Source organism: Thalia democratica, chromosome 7, assembly GCF_965202585.1.
Source record: "Thalia democratica chromosome 7, ktThaDemo2.hap1.1, whole genome shotgun sequence".
Taxonomy (NCBI): Eukaryota; Metazoa; Chordata; class Thaliacea; order Salpida; family Salpidae; genus Thalia; species Thalia democratica.
The window spans coordinates 33,880,012-33,904,037 of NC_139171.1; the positions used below are offsets into that span (position 1 = coordinate 33,880,012).

At 28.2% G+C, this 24,026-nt stretch overlaps 1 protein-coding gene and 1 pseudogene across 1 annotated transcript in view; one reads left to right on the plus strand and one right to left on the minus strand.

The window, feature by feature from the left end:
• The window catches only part of LOC145840388 (aldehyde dehydrogenase, dimeric NADP-preferring-like), a 36,589-nt gene continuing 12,563 nt past the window's right edge, over positions 1 to 24,026 (plus strand). The window contains exons 1-7 of the mRNA XM_082947633.1: positions 1 to 58; positions 782 to 908; positions 1,286 to 1,419; positions 4,682 to 4,779; positions 9,272 to 9,357; positions 10,059 to 10,151; positions 10,651 to 10,759. Coding sequence (XP_082803759.1) covers positions 24 to 58; positions 782 to 908; positions 1,286 to 1,419; positions 4,682 to 4,779; positions 9,272 to 9,357; positions 10,059 to 10,151; positions 10,651 to 10,759 — 682 coding nt within the window. The 5' untranslated portion in view covers positions 1 to 23. The remainder of the gene's footprint in view (positions 59 to 781; positions 909 to 1,285; positions 1,420 to 4,681; positions 4,780 to 9,271; positions 9,358 to 10,058; positions 10,152 to 10,650; positions 10,760 to 24,026) is intronic.
• On the minus strand, positions 12,651 to 14,636 carry LOC145840201 (splicing factor 3A subunit 1 pseudogene; annotated as a pseudogene).

Here is a 24,026-nt window from a genome sequence, read left to right on the forward strand (position 1 = left end):
AGAAAATTATATAATAGTAAAAAATGAGTGAAGCTGAAAATTTAGTTGCATCAGTAAGGTATGTTGTTAGATATTTTGTGCTTTTTTTATAAGAAATTTCAAATACTCATTATAACTGAAAACCTAGAATTTTAAACAATGTTTATGTATAAGATAATAAAATTTATATTATATACAAAAATCTACCATATTCATAATTTTTCATTGTTTTATTGAGAGTTTTGTGCATTATACAGTATATAAAAAGTAGCATTACAGTATCGTTTCAATTAATTTATATTATTTATGACATTTTCTTACTTAATTTTGAAAATTTAACTTTGTACTAAAAATGGACTAAAACCTCCCATAAGGAACCTATTGTTGCCTCTGACTTTGACAAGTTATATCTCAAAAAATACATTGAATTTTTTAAATATGTAAAAAGCATCTTGTAGCTTAGTAAAAACTATCTAAAATAAGATTAAATTGTGAAAAAGTGTTTAATCCCCCTAGGCCTTTAAATAAACTGTATGGTTAAGAATATATATACTTAAACTATATGGAGAACTGTTTTCTATTATAACCTTTCTACCTTTTCATACTGAATAATGTTTAAGATAAAGCAAGCTTTTTATTTATGTTACTAAATTGTCAATTATTTTAAATTCTTATAGTATATAAGTTAATGTTTAAATTTTTTCAATAAAGAACAAAAGTATTGAATTATATAAATTACTTTCTTTCATTTTAATTTAGCAGGCAAATTTTTTTCCTTTATAAATTATCTCCTTTCTAACAGAAAAGCATTCAAGAATGGCACTACAAGAGACGTGCAGTGGAGACTGAAGCAACTTGATGCGATGCTGAGCATGTTGGAAGAAAACGGTGATTTGTTCAAAAAGGCAGTGGAAGAAGACTTGAGAAAGGTTTTAAAACTAACGTTATTGTAACATGTTCTTTATTAACTTATAAAATTTATTGTTGCAACTAAGCATTTTTATGTTGTTAGACTTAAGTGGGGATCAGCAAGTAAAAAGGACAATTTTAAAGCGCTTTAAATAATATATTGTTTACTCATTTTCTGAACAAAATATAGAGTGATAGATTACCATTTTTAAACATAACACTAAAAATTAAATAAAAAATTTGAAAACAAAATGATGTAAAATAAATTACTTATAGCAAAATTTTGCATGCCGGTCCAGTTTGCTGACCCGTCATCTAAAGCATTTAGTGTCTTTATTTTTTTTGCTGTCAAAGTTCATACTTAAAAACAAAACAATGAAAATATTATATTTTAAAGCCGTCGTTTGAAGCTGACTTGATGGAAATAATGGTGCTGAAGAATGAAATTCACCACACCAAAAGAAACCTTTCTACTTGGATTAAGCCTGAATACCCTTCAACCACACTGGCGCAAAAGTTTGATACTATAAGGTTGGTTTGTGTGATAGTAAGGTAATTTTTTTGATTTGGTTAAGAATTTATTGGCTCTTTGTATGGATAGTGAGTAATTATGCTGTGTTTGCTGGTCACATCTAAACATATGATCCAGATGTGTTTAGGCTTCATTAGTAAAAAACTTAAATAATAAAAAAAGTTGCAAAAAAAAAGTTTGCACCCAAAAAACTGATTTGAACCCCAAGAACCACATATTTTTTGATTTTTTGACTAAAATAGTAATAAAGTCATTTATACATGTGTTAGACATATAGTTTGTAACTTAAATGAAAGCTTATGATTAAAGGCATACATATAAAGACACTTCAACTGCTTTTGGTATATTATGATGACATAATCATACAAAATATGCAAAATGTAAAATGGTACTTTTTTTGTTATAAAAAACAAATTCTTCTGCTGTTTTTACCTTTAATTTCTTTAATTTTAAATGTCAAATGTTAGCATTTAGTAAACCAGAAATATACTACTAAAGTAGTGTCATTTTAATTGCATGTTGATATATATATATATATATATATATAATACATTCTAAATTGCTTTCAGTTATTATATATTATGATTATTGAGAGCACCTGACTAAGTTTAAAAGGATTTACCTATTTCCTAAGCTTTATGAAGATCTCAGCAATAGACTAATTACCACTTTAGATGATTTTGTGGTCCAATCAACACAGTTATAAATTTCATTTAATTTATCTAATTGAAGTACTATTTATAATTTATCATTTTATTAGATTTAGATTTATTGTTATTAATCTAAAAATATTATTTTAAAGAAAAGTATTCAGTTATTGGATAATTATACAAACATATGCAATATTAGTTGTTAAAGTTTTTATGTTTCCTCAAGCTTAGAATTTTTTTATTTGAACTGATTAATAATCGAAAAACATTATTATTTTTTATTTAACAAAGTAACTTGTAATATTTTATTTGTTGTTACTTTTGTCACTCAGGCCAGTTAGGTTTTTAAAATTAGAAAAATAGAATTAACTAATGCTGCTTTACAGGGTGGCCACTAAACCTAGAAAAACATGGAAAAACCTGGAATATGACAATTAAGACTAAAAAACCTGTTATATGAAAAATTTTGAAAAAGAAAACCTTGACTTTTGAACAAAAATCAATAAAAAACCTTGAATTTTAAACAATTTTTTACATGTTAAATTGAGAATTTCAATTTGACACAAAAAATCTATCATATAGACAAAAATTTTTTGTTATCATCGAATTTTTTTTTATTAAAAAATACATTTGAAGTAGCTCTACAGTATTTTCAATGTCGTTATACTATTTAATACCTTAGTTTACTTTAAATATAATATTAAACTAAAAATAGACCCAAAACCGTGTACTTTCAAAAACCTGAAAGATATTCAGAAGATCTGGAAGAAATATCTAAAAAACTAGTGGCCACCCTGTATTTTAATTTAATTAAAAAAAACTTTAAGTAACTTTTAATTTGAAATCTATACATTCTTACATTAGGATATAAACTGAAGTTTTACAATTTATTATTATTTTTATTATATCTAAACTGAACTTTTAATTTCTTATTTTAAAGCCACAATTACTTTTTATTAAATTCAGACTGATTTGGAATGTTTTTACTTTGCCGTAAAGAGTTACAAATATTATATAAAAAAAAAAGTTATCATATTTTGGTGTGAAAGTTATAAGTTAAAAGTTTCAAAACTATCTAAAATTTTAAAAAATTATAAAAATGAAAAAAAAAAACAGACATTTCCAATGCACTAAATTTTATTCTATTGCTTCTTTGAGAAAAATAATAAATTTTCAATATTTTTTAATTCAAAAAAATAAATCTTTTAGTTTCACAATTATTTTTTGTTTGATTTTTAATAACAACATCCTTTCTAAGGGAACATTTTTATAAAAATAAAAACTTCTTATATTGTATTATTTCTTAATGCAAGTTTCTAAGACATTGTAAAACCTGTTTATAAAGTATAAAATTAAAAAAAAAATCTTTTATCTAATTGTTTTCAAGTTATTTATTAAAAAAAAATTTTACATTAGATTTATTCAGCCAGCTAAGGATAAATATTTCTTTTCTGATTGAAGCTAGTTTTTGTAAAAACGTGTCAAAATTGCACTACGACAAAATTTCACAAAGTTACTAAATTGCGCGAGGGTATCAAATTGCACAAAGATACTTTTGCACAAAGACAATTTTGCACCAAGGGTCAATTTTGCAAGATTTACATTTTTGCACGAAAGTAAAATAGAAAAAATATATAAAAACAGAAAAAAAAACTAAAAGAGAAAAAAAAAAAAAAAAGTTACTGACCGAGGGTAAGGGTGAGGGGTAACAATAGTGATAGTAAAAATAAAATAAAACTAATGAAAATTATCTTAAAAAAATAAACCAACCCAGGGTAAGAGTTAGGGATAACAGTGATAGGAAAAAAAACTAAATTAAAAAAAATCAACCTGTGATAAATTTCTCCAAAAAAAAATTGTCTGCTCGTGCAAAAGTATCTTCGTGCAATTTCGTCCCCTCATGCAATTTTGTACGCCAGTGCAAATTTGACAGCTACCCAGTTTGTGTACAAGTTTAATTTAATCTGTAATATTAAACTATTTAATGTTTTTGATAATTGAAAACTAAAACTTTTTAATGTTTATGTTATTTAGATACTTAATTAGCATTAGTACAATGTACATTGGTTGGCAAGCCATCTCCCGAAGGGTTTTTTTGGTTTAATTAAAACTCACATATATTTCCTAATTTAATTTTTTGTTAATTAAGTTATGAATAAGCAGCACTCATTGTTAAATAATTGTTTTATTAAAGTTTTTCTGTTAAGAAATTTTATTGTATTTAATAAAAATTGACAAATCAAGTCTGCTTACCCCTACCATAATAGCCGATTACTAATAGTGCTTTTAGATTTTACTTGTTAACTTACTTTTAAACACAGGCTGATTTAGTTTTATCATCAAACAGTTGCAAGCTTAAATTACAAATAGAAAATTTGTTAACTATCATAATAAACACACTATTGTTAACTTTTAATACTAAACTAAAAATTTTTTTTTGCTATTTTCCATCTAAAGCACTCTTAATTGTTGAAAATCTCATCTTATTAGTAATTTTAGTAAAAAGTTTGTGTCAAGAGTTCCTACTATACAGTTGCACTAGTTTTATTGGCACAACTCTTTTCAGCCTATTTTTTTATCGTGCAGCAAGTTGTATATATTTTACCAACAGATTTGACAAGGAGCCGTTTGGTGTCGCACTTGTCATCGGAGCTTGGAATTATCCAATCAACTTGCTCCTTCTTCCCGTTGTTGGCGCCATTGCTGCCGGTTTGTTTTGTTTGATGTTTCTTGTACAAAGTTTTCAATAACATTATTGTTGCTGAATACGTAATTGCCAAAACATTCATTATAATATAGATAAGATAATTGTCTATAAATGAATCTTTAAAGACCCTTTTAAAGTTTATACTTCTCAGTACAAAGTATTTATGACAATGACCTTTTGACAGTGTCTCAGTTTTGTAAGATAATTTAGTAATGGTTATTTTAACAGAGTTGCCACTTTATCTGGAAACCTGGAATTTGACAGTTTAGGCAAAAAAAAACGTGGAAAGTCCTGGAATTTTGAACAATATCACTAAAAAAACCTGGAATTTTAACAATTTTCACATATTCAGTAATAAATTTTCGATTTGACTTAAAAAATCTATCATATAAATAAAAAGTTTTTGTCATCATCAACAATTTTTTTATTAAACAACATATTTAAAGTAGCTTTACAGTATTTTTTCAATGTTTTTATACTATTTAACACAGTTTTTTACCTTAAACTTAACTTTAAACTAAAAAAAAACCCAAAAATGGATACTTAAAAAACCTGGAAGAAACTTGAAAAACTTGGAAAAGTTTTTTGAAAAAACGAGTGGCAACCCTGTTTTAAATACTTTAGTATAGAATTTTAAAATGTGTTTTTGAATTTACTTTAACAGAATTAACTATTTAAAGTTGTATATTAATTTGATGAAAATTACTTTTTATGTTGTGCTATAAATATATTTTTTTGTAAACTATTTAACAATTAGTAAACAAAAAATCTTAAAAAAACACTATGTTATTTCGTAATTAGTTCATTTTACTAAATATCAGTGTTCATATTATATATGTATGTTTGTATTTATACTTTCATCGTTTTAGATTTTTAGTTGTTATAAATCACAAGGAGTTTTTCTTCATGAAAAATCTTTTAAACTTATAATGGTCGTAAAAAAGTGCCAAATTGATGGATTGACCTATATGACGCCAAATCATCCATGTGATATAGTTTGCAGACTTCTTTACATCACAAAATCGAACATAAGAAGAATTGTGGATCATCAAAAGCTGTTACAATGCCTAAACTAATTAGGCTAATAGTTTACCAGGGGATCAGCAAAGAAACATGGCTTACCTTCATTCGCAGGTGGGAGCTATTCAAAACGGGGTTAAGCATAAGCAGCGAAAATGCAAGCGCACAGCTTTTTCAATGCACGTATGACAAACTTGGCGATCTTATGTCAGCAAATGATCCTACGCTAAGTCAGAAGAGTATGTGGATAGACTAGAAGAGTCAGTATCGGTCATAAAAGTTTCAATTGGGGTCTAAACTTTAAGCTTGCATTATGAGCACGATTAATCATTTAGAACGTTTAAAACCTGTGTTCGCAGCAAGAAAAAACTTGTAATTTCACTACAGGTGAGTGTAAATGTGATAAAATATGACGAGTTATACGAAAGAAGCAATAATTGACGTTATGCTTGCAGTTATAGGTGACGATTATATTAGAAGAGAAGTTATAAGCACTGTATATATCTTATCTAGGATATCGTTCGGTATAATTTCCCTTATTAAAAGCAAGGAAATGGGTAGGCTTACAACGTAGAACTTCCGTACTGTATCAGCGGTACCTTCCTTTCAACTTCTGAACAAGCAATGTCTCAGTGTGGGATATAAGTCTCAGAATGTCCCTTGTCAGTGCTGTAAGAAGTTATTCTATCCATTCAATCAAAAAGGAACTCTACCTTTAAGATAATGTAAGTCTTTCAAAGAAGCAAACTTATAAAGAAGGTTAATAATGTTCTGATACAAGATGGTAGTTCCTGTTTTATGCAACATGATACCCAGATAGTCAGCGGATTATCTTGATCAACATTTTATTTGAAAAAAAAAACATTGCTCAAAGCTAAATCCATAGACCATCCACATGCATCAATCGAAATTACTAAATACGGCACAAATAAGTTTGTTGTGGTAAGTGCATTGGCTGATACTGGTGCACAGTCAAATCTTTTGAAATGGAAAGACTTTCAAGACGCTGGTTTTGGTAAGAATGATTAACTTCCTGTATCAATCACAATTCGTGCTGATAATAAAATTCCAGTAAGCATTTTATGAGCTTTCAAAGCAGCTTTTAGTGGACCATCTCTAAAGAATGAGAAAATCAGCCGCAATGGTATTATCTATGTCAGCAACTCGGTGCCACCCGCGTAAATGGGACAGGAGTGGAGAAGTGATGGAAAAGCTTTTACATGATCAGTTTGTGGTGGGAAGTGATGGCTCAGGGAGACTGACGCGTATAAACAGAATATTTCTATGGTTTTACAACCCAGTCTCAACAAATATTGAAACAAAAGTATACCCAGCTCACCCAAAGGAAATGTGCGTCATCAACATCCTGATTCTCCTGTAGTGGATACAGAAGACTCCAACGGTGCCAATATCAATGAAACACTTGAAATTGACAGAGATGAGTTGAGCGAGAATATTCCTGATCCTTCAGTTCCTATAGAAAATAAGGTGCTGCCACTTGCCTTGCGTAGGTTGAAAGATTTCAATGCACCAGGAAAACTTAAGAGAGGAGTACTACAAGGTAGAAAGAAGAGCGCTTTAAATGAGCTGGAGGGGATGTAGCACCACTGAACTATAGCTCATTTGGCTATATATCAGTGTTCCTTTTATATGTGTGACATGTGTGTTTAAGTTTTATTATTGTTTCAGATTTTTAATTGTTAATAAAGTATTTAAACACAAGAAGTTTTTTTTTCAAGTACAGATATGTTTTGTATAAATTAATTAAAAATGTATTTAAATATTCTATTATGCTTTGCTGCTATTGAAAAAAAATATATTATCATTTTAATTGTTTTTTATGTTTTTATGAAAAGCAAATTTATTGAAATATTTAGATATTCGAGTAGGTTTCAGACTTACATAAGTTTAACTTTTGCAAGGAGCATTATTTTTACAAAATTTCAAATCTCTTTAAATTTTGAAGTTGTTTCAAGATAAAATAAATGATAAAAAAAATAAAATCGTTGTTTTTGCCAAAGACTGTAGTCATAACTATTTAACTCAGTAAAATACGTAAGTAGGTAGTATGAAGTTTGTATAAGAAATACTTGTTTCAAACTAAAAGGTGTAGTTAAAATATGTTTGAAAATTTTCCAACGTAGTACAATATAACCATAACATTTTTTATTTAAATAAATGTTAGTTTTTTATCTTGCTCAGACGAGGTAGCGTTTTTTAGTAAGCATTAAAACACAAAAATGTTAATGTTGTGAATCAACTACACATTATTCAACTATTTGAAGTTTTAATCTAAGACTTTATTACGAGACACTTTTATTGATTTTTATTACGTAATACTTAATTTGAAAACCTTTACTACTTACTTTTTTTATGCTATACAAGATGAAACAGTTTACTCCGATAATTTTATTCTTTTTTAAGAAAAATATATTTTCATGAGTAAGGTTTTGAAAGTTGATGAATCATCGCAAAATGTAATAATGGAACAACATATTAAATATTTAGCTTTCAACTTGATCTAAATTTGTTAAATAGTTAAAATTTAACTAAGATTGCCAAAAGAGTCATCTTTGTATAGCAATTTATTCAAATCTAAAAATAATGATAAACATGTAGACGGCACAGATTTGAATATTTTCAATATAAAGTAGTAAATTTTAATGTAATTTAAATAAGTAATTTAATTGTTTCTTTCGTTTAAAAAAAAAATAAAACTTAATTTATTTTTAGAGTATCAGGATAAAAGTCTTTCAAAATAAAATCTTCATTTACTCAGTAAATTTTGTTTTAGTACCCTTACAAAATTAATTAAAACTATAACAAGTTAAAGCATAAGATATTTTTTATATTAAAAAATAGTTGGTTTTACTGAAGAATATTTAAATGAAACAAATGTTTTGTTGTAATAAAACCAGTAACTTTAACCCCATAGAAAAAAAATACTTACTTTATATCTTAATTTGCATATCCATTTGCTGAAACAAAGAAATTTTAAGAATAGATAATAGATATGCTTAGAGATTTAAAGTGTTTTTGCTTTTGTTAATTTATATTTTATTTTCATATTGTTGTATATATACGTTTGTTTAAAAGTTTAAAGTTTAAAAAACATTTTAATAGTTTGAATTAAACGCTTTAAGTTTTATTTTTTTAAGTCTTAAAAAATTTAATATACAATTTTAGTTTAAAAGCAAAAAACTATGTTAAACAAAGTATGTTGAAACTTTATTCTGTTATATTTTTGAAAAAGAATTAACGATTATTAAGTTACTAAAATAAAGTTCCTATCCCCTTTTCACTTGAATATGCATGTTTAATTTTTAGATTTATTTATAACGTTTATTTTCTCTGTCTAATAATTATTTTTTGATAACTAGTACACACTTTTATAACGTTTTAACTTGTCAAGCACTACCGGTCAAGACCAAGATGAATTTCGTACAAAATATTTACGCTTGCATTTGTTTACAGGCAACTGCTGCGTGATAAAACCATCTGAAATTTCGCAATCAACAGCTGCGTTGATGAAAAAGCTGGTGCCGCAGTACCTTGATAAAGTAAATAATTATTTTAATTGTTGTATAACTATTTAAAATTTTGATTTTGTTGTAAGCTAGGTTTATGTGTTGTGAATCAAGTTTAATGTTTCACTTTTTTTTGATATTTGGTTTTTACTATTTTAAAAATTTAATGTAGTAATTATTTATTAAAACTGGTATAGCTCTTTTCGAATACAACAACTAATTGTTCACAATATTGTAAAGACTGTTTATTAAAACTGGTATAGCTCTTTTCGAATTGGACATTTAATTGTTCACAATATATGTAAAGATTATTCATTAAAACTGGTTTAGCTTTTTTCGAATCCAACATTTAATTGTTCACAATATATGGAAAGGTTATTTATTAAAACTAGTATAGCTTTTTTCAAATTCAACATTTAATTGTTCACAAGGATAAAGGTTTTTAAGTATTGATGCACGTATGATTTGCTAATTCGGTTGCGGTTTAATTTTTTACGTGTTGATAAATAAGTTCTTAAAATTATATTTTTGCAATATTTTAGGTTTTAAAGTTACTATACTAACACAAAAAATATAAATGAGTAAAACAAATTAAAAAATCTTTGAAATAAAATTAAGATAAAAGTTAATTTAAAGTTAGTTATTTTAGTATCATAAACTAATTTGGTTTAGTTATTACGTGCAAACTTGACTTCATAAATCATTGAAAATATTTTATCGTGTTACTTTCAAAGGACTGCTTCCCTGTGTATTGCGGTGGAATACCCGAAACCACGGAGCTGCTGAAGCAGAGATTCGATTACATTTTCTTCACCGGAAGCACGAATGTGAGCTTTTGATTTACGATGATATAATATTTTTTTTTTGTTATATTGACTGTAATAGTGTCTAAAAATTAATTAAACCTAAATTTAATTTTGTACAGTTTATACGAAAGATATTGCTAAACAATAAAAAAAAATGATCAAAAGTTTAAGCCTAGGCTAGCTCAGGCTTGATCTAAATTTTTGAAAAACTAAGGGTGAATCACATTTGTTATTTTTTTTTGCAAAACTCCACGCTGTTTTGTATTTTTTGTAAATCTAAGACTCGTTTTAATAGCAATAAAATCTTGTTATTTTTTTTTCTTTACGTTGATCTTTATTTTTTTTTATTATTAAATTCTTAAATTATTCAAGTTTGGTAAACAGTAAATCTTTTCTAGTTTTTCTACTTGAGTTTTTTAACAAGCTCAGACTAGTTTGATGTAACTTCTAAATTCGTAAAGCAGCAACACTGAATAATGTTAGCACATTAAAAGTCTTGTCATCAATGTAATATTAAAAGGTGGGAAAAATTGTGATGAGAGCGGCGTCTGAGTACTTGACGCCCGTCACGCTTGAGTTGGGAGGGAAATCCCCTTGTTACATCGACGACGGCTGTGACATCAACCTGGGTTCGTGTTAAAATTTTAGTTGCATGTTTTTTGCGTTTAGACTTCTGTGGTCTTTTCGAGGTCATGAGTTGGTATAGAAAAATGCAGTGTTCCGGTTGGTCCAGGGATGGGCTGCCTTTTACAATCGTGGGCCGATTTTACTAGATAATGTTTCTTAAAGGTCAAATTGTCTAGAAAATTCTTTGGGGGCTGAAACTATTTGAAATAAAGTGTAGTATGCAGTATTAAAGTACTATTTTGATAAAAAATGTGTTATAATTGGCAATATTAGAAGAATAGCCAAGAGTGATTAGTTAATTTAAGAGCTTAATTGTAAGTTTTTAAGCAAAAAATTAAAAGTATATTTTTAGCTGAAAAATTCCTCGTGGCCCATTTGACCCGTGGGCCGCAGTTATCTTCTCGGATACTTGTTCATATCCAGTCAAGTAACTATGCTAAAAAGTTTTTATTGTTTAATAAGTTTCGTTAAACTTTAAGCTAGTTTTAGTTTGGTTCAAAAATTAAACTATGTACATATTCTGAAACATTTATAAATAAATTTAATATTATACTTTTTGACTTAAGTTACAAAATTTAGTTCTTAATGTTCGTAAATAAAGAAAATTGATTTAGTATAGTAAATAAACAAAAATTTTATTAATTTAAGAAAAACAAATACACTGTTTCACCGCAAAGCGGATTTTCAAGTTGTAAATCTTATTCAAACAGAAATAGTAAAATAATCACCAATGCTAATTGTACTTGTGAAATACTTGTAACAACATTTTCAATGAGAAGTCATACAATAACAGCTTAGCATACTGTTTTTGTTGTTGCTATTTACTAAATTTAGTTGTACTGTTTTAATTTAGGAAACAAATAAATTAAATTGCACTTTTCTTAAACATTTTTCAAATTAAGCAATAGACTTAAGAGTTTAGTGCACAGTATTTATTTTTAGTGAATTTTTAAGAAAGTTTTAATATTTTTTTGAACAGCCTTGAAGAAATTTTTAGAAGACAAAAGGTAGAGCATAAAAAAGACTTAACTTAAAAAATAATTTTACCAACGCTTATAACTTAACTTCTTTCTAGTATTTTACAAAAAGTTTGATTAAAATAGTTTGAAATAAAACATAAATCTAACTAAATATTTGATTGGAATTTATATTGCGTTAACTTCAAAGTTGTAACTTACGCATAACAAAGTTAAAACTATTGAAAAAATCTATTTCATTTAACTTATGTTATGCTTTGTAATATATATTTTTGTATCCTTAAATCTTAATAAAATTATTTTGTACAAATATACCTTTAAATTACCTAAAGAATTACTTAATGAAGTAAATAATCAATATATAATTACTAGTTAAATGTATTTATTATTATTTTCAATTATAATACTGTTATTTAACTTAAATTCAATTATATAAATATATTATAAAAAAAAGTACTTTAATTTATTTACAGTAATTAGTTATGGAAGCCGTCTTAGAAATTACTAGAAGTATTTATTTTACTTATTAAAAATACCTCTGTACACTTTTAAATACTTAGAATTTTTTTTTTCAAATATTTTTTGCTTTGAAATACTGTATGAAATTTTATGTATTAAAATTTTAATTGTCTAAATAATTACCCAATATAAGCAGCTTACAGACATAATGACATTTAAACATCATCTCTAAACTTTTGAAACCAACTTTTTACTTGAAGTCACAAATTAAAGGAAGGAAAACCTGAGAAATAACATATTAAACGAACAAACAAACAGAGATAGAAACTAATCACTTTTTGAGCGACACATAAACTTAAAAATACTACAATACCAATTCAATAACACGCTTTTATTAGACGAATAACAAAACAATACACTAGTTTTTTCTTCCACTTATTAGACGATTAACATTCTTTTAGTTATTTTTTCTTCTACCGCCACGCTGCTTCACCTGCAAAACGACCGTGCATCCCTCCGTCAAGTTGTGAAAAGCGAGCGTGTCGCCGTCTTTCGCGAACGAGCCGTCGACTCGCAGCTTCTGCTTCCCGCCCGGCACCCGCGTTTCCTCGTGAACCAGAGCTTTGACGACCGAAACTTGGTCGGTCGATGGCAGCTCGAGCTGAAGGCGCTGCCCCCTGAGGTTCCACTCCGGTTTGTCCGGCATCGCGGGACACTGGACGAAGAACCGCACCGGACCCGGGTGCTGCCGGATGAAAGCGTCGGTGGAGACAAAGTCTCCTTCGGCGCGACATCTTTTAGCGGGCGGAGGCCCTTCTTGCTTCCGTTCTTCCAAAATTTTCTGCGCCACAGTTGGAGCTGGCGTCGCTACTTTTTGAACCTGTGGCAACTTCGTTACACGTTTATCAAGATCGTTTACAACCACTCGCGGATCAGTCTCAAGTTGTCGACCGGCGGTTTCAGAAGTGACCACTCGAGTGTTTTTTCCAATTTTTTGGGGACCCATCTTTTCGTCGGTGAGCAAGCCAAGAGTCTTGCTCGCGTACTCGATCTGCTCTTCAGCGGTTACTCTGCTGCTCGCAAGTCTTTTCGCCTCTCTCCCGCTGCCCGAATGTCCGTCCCACTGGACTGAATTTTCAAGCTGTTTTTTTTCTCCAACCTTTTCTCCTATGGTCGTTTCTTCGACGCCGAAAATGTCAGTGCGTCGTACCGCTAAATTTCGCAAGTTAGCCGAAATGTCTTCGCCACCCGCAAAGACTTGGTCTTCGGCTCTCCGCTGCTGAATATTTCTCTCTCGCTCGTCTTTCCAGTTGGGATCGAGAAGATGGTGCTTGACGTGGCTTGCAAGCTCCGACGGTTTAATTTCCTGATTGGTGATTGGCGAAATCAACTTGATCTCCACCTTGCGTTTGCTAGGCTGCTTTAGCTTTTTAGGGTCATAGTCCTTAATAACTATTTGTTTTGGAGGTTTCTGAGGATTGAGTTGAGCCACGCTAGTACTTTCTTCGTCTTCATCTATGTCCATGTCAGGTTGAAATTTTGCAGGCGTAGCACCTTTACGTTCAATATTTTCAGACTCTTCCCCGTATTTTTCGATTCTTTCCTGCTGCAGCAGCCTGGCTCCCAGCTCGTCCACTGAAACGGGCTGCGGAAAGTTGCCTTCCTCCCCAACCAGTAAGTCCACCGTTTCAACCACAACAAAGTCGTGCCAGTCGATCTGAGCGTAAATCTTTCGCTCCTTCTCCGCTCCCGCCTGCTCTTTTTGCTTCTGGCGCGCCTCGTGACGAGCCCACTCTGCCCTGCACTCGACGTCTTCGAGAATGAGCTTCGGGTTTTCGATTTCGTTTCTGAACTTTTCCACGCCGCTCTTTCGCGGGACGAGGACTTTTTTGTACTGCCCGACCATCTTCTGAAAGTAGCCGTGGAGCGAGTGTTTTAGGTTCAGAAAATCAAATTGGCCGTTCCTGGCTTCCTTGTTTGTTATTTGCCTTACAAACTTCCCGCCGTTTTTAGCGGCGAACAGCGCGGTCAGGCGAACGACCTCCAGATCGTTGGCGGATATGGAGGGCGGATCGGCAAAATACTCATACTCGGATGGAGAATCTATCAGTTGGAGTTTTTCAACAGCTGCGACCGGCCTTGCAGGAGCTTCTACGGGTCGAGGTGTCACCGCCGGTTCCACGCCCCTGCCCGCCGTGAAATCGCGGAGCTTGTGCCTGTAGTACGCGTGGTACGGATCGCTTTCCGATAAAAACCTGAATCTTTTATTGTTCCGCTCGTTCCGTCGTATCCTGGCCTCGAAAGCGGCGCCGTTCCTGCTGACGAACGCCGCTGTTTTGTCCACGATGTCCCTGACTTCGGGTTGGGGGTGGATTATGCCGACTGCTGGCCTTTCGTTTGCATCACCGCCTCCTACCCTTGTGTCCTCTTGTGCTGCACCCATTGTTGTTATTTATTTGAATATAACCTGAAATAAAGTAGGTCTTAAGCAAAAATTGAAATAAAAAGTTAAGCTAAACACTTTTAGATATAAAACAGAGAACCTTTAATTGTCGAATAAAATAAGTAGTAAATAGTAGAACTTGGTAAAATCAGTAAATTTTAATTTAAAATAGTTCGGTCTAATAAATAAAATAAATAAATTTATGCACAGTAGGCTGAAAAAGGAGATCAAGCGGTATTTGATGTATAACTGTAACAAAAAGCATAATTATACTATTTAAACTTGCACTTAGTGTTATAAACAGAATGATGTTTGTTTTTATTTGAAAAATAGTTAGAGTTCTAATTTTTAATGAAACTTTAGGATTAAAAAGAAAAAAAAAAGACTATCTCAAAAGAGTCACATTTATTCAGACAGTTTACTTCATTTTGGTTTTAAGTTTAGTTTTATCATTTTTAGCAGGGTTACACAATAGTCTGAAAAAACCTATTTTTTATTGAAGATTTATCTTTGTAAATCAAAGTTTGTAATGTTACACTTGTAGTTTAATTATTGAATGCGAATTTTTTTCATAAGTTTTGAACAATGGAAAAGTTTAATTCTTAACAAAACAGTACAGTTTAAAATTAACCGTTAAAGATAAAAAAGAACTGAAAAAATATTTTAGTTTGTGATTGAAAAACAAGTACTACGAATTTGTTGGAAAATCTAGAATTAATTTTTTAGCCGATACAAAAATGTGGAGATCTAGTAACAGAAATAAAAAACTGCTATTGCAAAAGCTATTTAAATAACTTAAATAATAGTATTACAAAACGTTAAATTTGCTAAGATAGTAAAAGTAAATATTTCAATAACTAAAACAACTTATGCTATGTGTATGAAACTACAAAGAATGTTTTTCAAGTTACTATAAAAATGCAAGAATAACTTCTGATGAAATTACATGACGAAATAAAACAAATATATCAATAAATAATTAATAATAGTTCCATTATATAAAAAAATCAATTTATAAATACTATTCTATCGATTTTTTTATAGAAATATCGCTGGTAAAAACTTGAAATTTTGTTATATTTCTATCGCTATAAATCTATGTAAATATTTCTTGTCTAATTCTTTTTCTAAAACAAAAAAAAGTTTTTTAATGGGTGTATTGAGAAATTTAACTCTTGAAAATACCGTTTATTGCCCTAAAAACACCAATAGATTATCGGAAAGAATAGCAGTTTTTTAATGAGAAATATTTTCTTTAATACCCAAAAATTTTTGACTTTAAAAAAAACTAAAACTTGATTAAAGAAAAGAAAGAAACCTAAAAAAAAGTGTTGTATAATTTTTTTAGATATTTTTAGCAAATTCTGCAGGCCTTAATTTTGACATAGATTAAATTTTTTTTTGATTTATTTGAAACTTCAAAATAGAAAAAAATTGCTTTATTTAAGCTTATGTAATTTTCAATATATTTAAAACAAATTGGAACCAAACAAAAAAGTTTTTAAAAATAAAATAAACCTTCTCTAAAATTTAAGTTCTAAAAAGATAACATAAAACTTTTAGTTTAACACTTTTTAGTCACTAAAATCGTCAATGGCCGCTTGCTAGCCCATTGTGAACTGTTCACTAAACTAATCTTAGTATACACACATAACATTAAAATTTTTATTGTCTCAACTGTTTCAAAAAACTTCAACACAGTTATGTTTTACAATTTTTATAAACCAAATCCTTTATTATTGTTCTAAACTACTACTGATTCAATGAAAAGTTTTCTGCTTTAACACATTTTTAATTCCAGAATTTAATTTTTGTGTTCATTGCTAGTTCGAAGCAATGAACACAAAAATAAATAAATAGCTATAAACGTATATTAGTACTTAATAACTTTTTAATGTGTTTTATCATATTTCGTTTAATTTGACACTCATTGAAACAAATGGCTATTCTGACATTTAAATATTTATGTAGAAAGTTCCAAAAAATAGATAAATAAGAGGAGGCGTGTTTACACTGATTTCTTGGAGCCTGTGCTACTACAGAAAAAAAAACTATTATTCACTAAAATAATTGTAAAACCTGAAACTCAGGCCTGCCATTTTCCAATTCAATAGTTATACAATCATTTTGAAAGTTACTCGAGCGTCCAAATAAACGTTAAATAAGTTTACAGTGTTCAGTTTTCATAACAACATTAGCATTCTGGAAACCATGCAGAAACAATACACATATTAATAGATTTTGTTGTGGCTTTTTGCTAAGCATTTAAATCATGAATGTTAAATTCATAAGATGCAAACATTTGAGTCATTAATTTTTTTCTAAGCTAATCTCGCAATCAATTAGAACTAAATTAAAGGTTTTAGTCTTTGTGAAGCCATAGCAAATTTTTAATTTTCGTGAGTCTGTTTATAAGGGTAACTCTCTTTACTAATTTGCTCTAAGTTTTCAAAACTTTATGTTTGTATTAGTAAATAAAATGATGATGTAGCTTGTCTTTAGCACACAAAATAAAATCAAGCTGTAGTTTAAATACAGGCTTTGTATAAACATCAAATTAGTGCGAGCTGGTCTGTAAATTATTAATCTTACCCAGTTAACCTGTGTTTACTTTTGTAATTCAAACTTTTTTACAAATTTACAGATTACCAGAAACCCAGCGTATATATTATAAATGATATCAGTTGAAAGGTTTTTGTTTTCTTGTGACCTTTTTTCCAGTTCTATAATTTTGTTGCTACTTAAAACTTGATTGGATTATTAACTATTTATTTATTTATTTATTTATACAGGGTTGCCACTCTTTGAGCCAAAAAATCTTCCCTGAGTGACCAAAAATTTCCCTGAGTTTCCCTGAGTATTTTTCAAATTAAAAATTTTTTTTTTTCTCTTCTAACACAAATTATTAATACCTCATTCTCATTTTTCTTCTTTAATAATAAAAGGAAGGTTGTATGTGTATGCTTCTGCATTAAATTTATGAAAAAAACTGTTTTCAAAAACTCAATCTTAAAAGGTTTAAACCAATTAAAAATTAGAAACTAAATTTTTGCACAACTTTGTGTAAACTTGTTAGTTAACTTTCTACATAAAAGAATAAAGTTTAATTTGTTTGACATTTTAATTGACAAAATTTAATTATACTATAATAATATGAATTGATAAATTTCACATGAAGAACTCACTTAAATTCATACATAATAAGTTCATTATGACTTGTATGTCTTTCCTAGCAACTGTTCTGAATGCAGTAAATAAAACTTAAAAGCTTAACATTATTGTAAAAAAACCTGCAAAAAGAAAGTTTAAAGAAATAGCTAAAGAAATATCTCATATCAAAGTACAACTTAATACCTAACAACTGATACAAAATAATCTAAAATTAATTTTTTTTTATGTCTTTTAGATGTTCATACACAATCTATTTTAAATAACTGAAAACATAATTTTGATTTTAAAACAATTTCACATTACCTAATAAAAAAATCTTAATACTGTTTTTTTAAGTATGCAATTTCTAAATCAATAGTTTTAATTTTATTTTCAAGTTTATTTGCGTTGTCCTTAGCAGCTATTCCTCTTGCTAATAATTCTTTACCCATTCCAATTAGACATGCCGGATTTAAAACAGCAGCCCTTCTTAAAAAGTTCAAACCAACAGTCATTCTTGTTTTATTTTTTTTTATTATAGCAAATATAAAAAGTTTACATTCATTGTGAAATGACTTGAACAAAATGTTAGAAACTTTACCTTGATTTAGCAAATCTTGAATTAAAGTAGAAGCAGCACATCCTAACTCTACATCTTTTTTGTGAAAACTTTTATTTTGAAAATGCTCATTATTTAGTTCAAGTAGCTTTTTTTCCATTTGAATGGGCTTCCATGGAAGAAGTAGTAAAAACAATATTCATTAACTTGTATACTAACTTCTGTATATCATCATACATGAAAGGAATGCTTGGGCTGTTTTCCTGATACCTTGTTAAATATGGAACCAAAATTGAGGCAACAAAGCTAAAAAAATTCAATTTCACAACTATTAATACATCATCCTTTATAGCATTGCTTATAGTTATAAAATCTTGACCTGGTGGCTGTTTGTAACCAGGTAGTTTTTTCCAGTACTGTACCATTTTAACAACATTAGGCCAAATTAAAATGGCTCTGTCAGCTACCTGCTTTGACTCTAACCATCTTGTGGCGCAAAATGATAAAGGAAAGGTGGTTGACCCAGTTTCAGTTACATAGTTTCATTTATATCTCTTCTGGCCGTTGTGTGATCAAATAAGCAATGGAGATGTTTTAAAACTTTTTTTATTTTCCAAGGTGTAGCTTCAACACCGGACTTGAATGCACCAGGAATAATGTGCAAGCTGCAGGACCCTGTGTTAATAAGTTGAGGTAGACCTGAAGCCTCTCTATCAAAGTCAACTTTTTTTGCAAGAGCAACGTTCACATTTGGTCCATCCATTGAAATTTGGATCAAGTTTTTTAGGTTTAACTCTTGAATTTCGGTCAATAGGGCTTTATTTAAATTATCTGCAGTACAGTGACCTAAAAAAGCTGAAGTAAAATATTGACAGTGTACTTTTTTTTTCTTCATGCATCTCACCACCAAATCTAGTTGAGTTTTTTGCAAGACTTTATTGAAACACTCATCAAATGAAATGGAATAAAAAGACGGGCACAAAACTGTTTTTTTTAAGACATCTTTAAAAAAAAAGGGGCTATACCAAAGTTAGTTATATATGAATATTTGGTTCTATTCATGCAGAACTTTTTTGCAATTTCACTATCAGGAAACATGGTAGTGAATAAAGTGTTATTATTATCGCAAGAGTTTCCTGACCAGTTTTCTTTTGTACACTTTAGAGCCCAATAAATTTCAGCAGCTGTTGAAGAAGTTGCAGCTGATATATTAGTTGAACTATTAGCCCCACCAAAATAAGAAGTAATTGCATTATTTTTACTCTTAGAGGCTTTAAATTTAAGATGTTTTTTCGACATACTGTGCGATTTCAATGCCCTTATACCCATGTTGGATAAGGCCATTGGTGTATCATCACCACACCACTTACATTTAAACTTCTCTTTGTCTACATCCTCAGGTAACCAATCTTTGAAGTCTTCATGGTTAAGCCAACTTTTTTTAAACAAGGTTTTAAACTGTACTTTACTCATAATACTTAAAAAAGCTTTTAAATTAAATCTGCAAAAAAGTTGTAAAGTATATTAAAACATTCACACTAAAAAATTAATTACCATTACTGCTACTACTTTTGAAATTATTATTTATAAACAAAAATTTAACCTCTATTTTTTTAACAAAAGTAATACAACACTAATCTGTATTCATTTTAATTTTTTTTACTGAAAACTAGTAGTTGTAAACAAATAACAAATAACTTTATTATTTAAAAAATAAGATCTAATAGTACAACATAGTGTTTTTTAAACTACATAAGTAACTAAAATTAAAAAGTTTATTAGAACTTTTCAATGAATAGTTAACAACAACTTTAATTTCTCTAAACTGTTTGATTTTACTTAAGTAAATATAAATTTAAAACTTAAAAAAACTACAATGTTAACTATACTATACTAAGAATATTGAAGAACTAGCCGCTTCTAAATAACCACTTAAATAATAAAAATTACTACTTTTGAACAAAATATTGAAACTGGATTAACTTAACCTCATTCTAGATCTAGAAAAAATTTCCCTGAGATTTTTAAAAACTTCCCTGAAATTTAGAGAAAAAATCAAAACTTCTCTGAGTTTCCCTGAGTTAAAAGAAAAATGCCAAAATTCCTTGAGTTTCCCTGAGTTTCCCTGAGATTTTCTACAGTTTGAAAATTCTCTGAGTTCCCTGAGTGTGTGGCAACCCTGTTTATAGCCTTAATAAAACCATGGCTGTACAAAGAATACAAAACAATTTTTTTTTTCTAAAACATTTTAGAAAATTTATCATAAAAACTATAACTAGTTAAAAACTAAATCTTATAGTTTTTCGGCCTAATTTAAACACACATGCAAAATATATTTGTAAGAAACAAAATAAAAAGAAACTTATAAAAGTATATATTTTAAACAAAACTGATAATACAAGGTTGCCAAACTATTTTGTAAATAAACAGCCTTAGTAATTAAAAACTAATAATAATAAAATATATAACAACACATTTATCTGTAAAGCAATTCTTAATAGTATATAAAAACACTTTAATTAAATAACTTTTTTGGGGTAAAATTTTTATATTTTTTATATAAAGTCATTTAAAGCATATACATTTGTTAAAACTAGTTTTTAAATTTATAGTTTTTCTTTTTAGTTTACTTTTTAGCTACTTTTTTATTTAAACACAGAGTTGCCTCTAAACTTGAAATCTTGCTTTAGACTTTACAAAATTACCTTACATGAATGTTTTTATAAATAAACTTTAACAAACCATTCACACAAAACCCTGAAATAAAAATTATTTTAATCAGTTCATGTTCAGCACATTTGTATTTTTAATGAAAAAATGGTCTTCCCTAGTTACATAATAATTCAAATTCTTACAAATAAATTTTTAATAAGGTGCTGAAAGGGCAACAACTCAAGAGTAATATATGTATTAAACTCAAAATGCTCTATGTTGGTCTTAATAATTTTTAATGGTAAAAATGAATTCAAAAAATTTTTTCAAAAAGTACTACTTTTTGTAAGTTTTGAAGCTTAATTTAGCCATATCTCAAAAAATAGTTGAAATTCTAATAAAGTCAAAAATTCTCATGTAGGTTAAAAGTATAAATATTATGATGGTAAAATACTTTTTATTTATTTTCATAGTTTTTAGTGTATATTACAAAAGATAATTAACAAAAACTTAGAATTGTTATAAGTTGAAGTGTTGGTGCAGGTCATTATATTATTTATTTTATGATTAGATTGTAATCATTTAATGGTGATATTTTAGTAAAAGATAGATTATTTAAAATTTAATTTAGACACATATAAGTATTAGTTGAAGTTTTTTAGTAATCATGTGTTTTTATATTTAAATATTTTTTAACCAAATAGTTTTACTTATACCAAATGTAGGTACTTATAAGAAATAAATTGGAAAAACCTAATTTTCTTTAGTCACCATTTTTACGACTTGCAGATATACATACTTATTTTTAAATAGCAGATTTTTTATACAATTTAGATAAAATATTCTTTATAGTTTTTTATTTTAGAAATCCTAAAAAGAACTAAGGTTTACTAGAAGTTTGTTAATAAAATGGTCAAAGATTTATAAAGAAATTAGTTTTCAGAGTTGTACTTACTGTTAAATAACATTAGTTACTCAAATTATAAGAAAAAAATAAATAATTAAATAAATTAGTACTATGTTATAAAAACAAAAACAGTTGCAAAATAAATTTATACTAATTTATACATTAAGAAAACAGGTATTCAGTTATATTTGTTTTGTACAACTAAGTTTCACTATTTAAACGCAGATCTTCAAGTACAATGATTAAACTTGATTAAACTAATGATTGATTAAACATTCTATTTATTTACTTATTAAACATCGGAAAATTTTTACAAAAATTACAATATTTCAAAAGTTGAATAAGATTTTTTAATTCTATAAAAACTGGCTTGTAGATTGTACTTCAAGCTTTCATATAAGATCATATGTTATTTTTAGTGAAAAAAAATGTTGGATCCCCCCTATGCCCTTAAACAATGACCAGAAACACTTAATGTATAGATAGATTGGAACTTTATAGTAATTAGTAATGATAAAAATTTTTAAGTATTTTTAAGTATTAGACTAAAATTCAAATAGATTAAGCATTTAGCACAAATTCACAAAAAGTATAAAACACATAAAAAATCTAGAAAAACTACAAACGCAATTTAATCAACAAAAAAATAGAGGACAATTTAATATGAGGGCTCAAGGCAGCAGGCTATGATCTACTAGTTCATAAAACTAAACAAAAGGTCTGTCTATCTATAAACTAACCAAACCTATCTTTATATCTTAAATGTAGTGTAAAATAAATGATATTACAAGATTAGAAGAAGTAAATCTGAGTTATTTTTGTGTAAAATACTAAATGTTAACCATTCAAAATCTTCAGTAAATTATAATTATCAGGGCAGTAAAGCTAATTTACTTTAATAAGCTACTTGTTATTTTTGAGAAATAATTATGTTTTTAAAGTTTACTTATATTTATAATATAAGTTATTTAATGAACTTTATAAATGAAACTGTGTACCTAAAACAAATTACAAGGTTCTAAAGGCATAATTTGATCAAATTTTGAATATAAACTATTTGTTAGATGTTAAAAAGTACACCACAGAAAGTAACATCAACATACTTTTGAAGAACATTTCAACACATTTATTTATAAATTTTAAAGAGTAAATTTTAGTATGGTTAGTAGCAGGGGACGGCAGACACTTGGTGGTCGCGGGCCAAATTACGAAAATAAAATAACCCAATACAATAGATAATAATTAAGGGCATAGGGGGGTCCACCTCGATTTTTACAAGTTGATCTTATTTTATAGACAATTATATGAGATATCAGACATTTTTAACCGCTTGAAAAAGTTCAAAATTTCGAGATAAGAGCGATCAAAGTTGGTGACCTCAATAGGTTCCTTATAGAAGGCGCAAAGTAAAAACGCAAAAAAAGACCATTTCACTAAAAATCTATCTCCTCCTTTGTTTTTCAACTAATCTTCTTCAAATTTTCACAGAAAGTGCATTATTAAGTTTTAAAGAGATTAAATGCAGCAATTTTTTTATTTTTGAAAATTAAAATTTTTATTAAAAAAAAAACACTTTTTTTTTGGTTTTTTTATCTAAAACTTTTATTTTTCAATATTTCTAGCATTCCAAAATTCAAAGTCTTTTAAACTAAGAAAGAAACGTTTCCTAAAAGTTTGAGGTCTCTATCTCAAAAAATGAAGGAGAAGATAGATTTTTAGTGATTTTTTAAATTTACGAGAAAATTGACCCTGATAAATTTGCGGTCCATACGTTTGTATCGGAATTTTTTTATAAAAATTACAATATTTCAAAAGTTAAAAAAGATTTTTTAATTCTATAAAAACTGGCTTGTAGATTGTACTTCAAGCTTTCGTATAAGATCATATGTTATTTTTAGTGAAAAAAATGTTGGGATCCCCCTTATGCTCTTAATAACCAATCTTGTTCAACTTTTTACAGTAAGTCCATTACTGATATTTGATTTTTTCAATGTAGGATTTTTTTACTTTCGAAAAATTATTATTTAAAAAAATGTTTGTTTTGCTTTTGTTTCTAAACTTTTTATTGGATTTCTAACATTCTAAGTCTTTTAAAGTAAATAATGAATTTTTCTGAAAATTC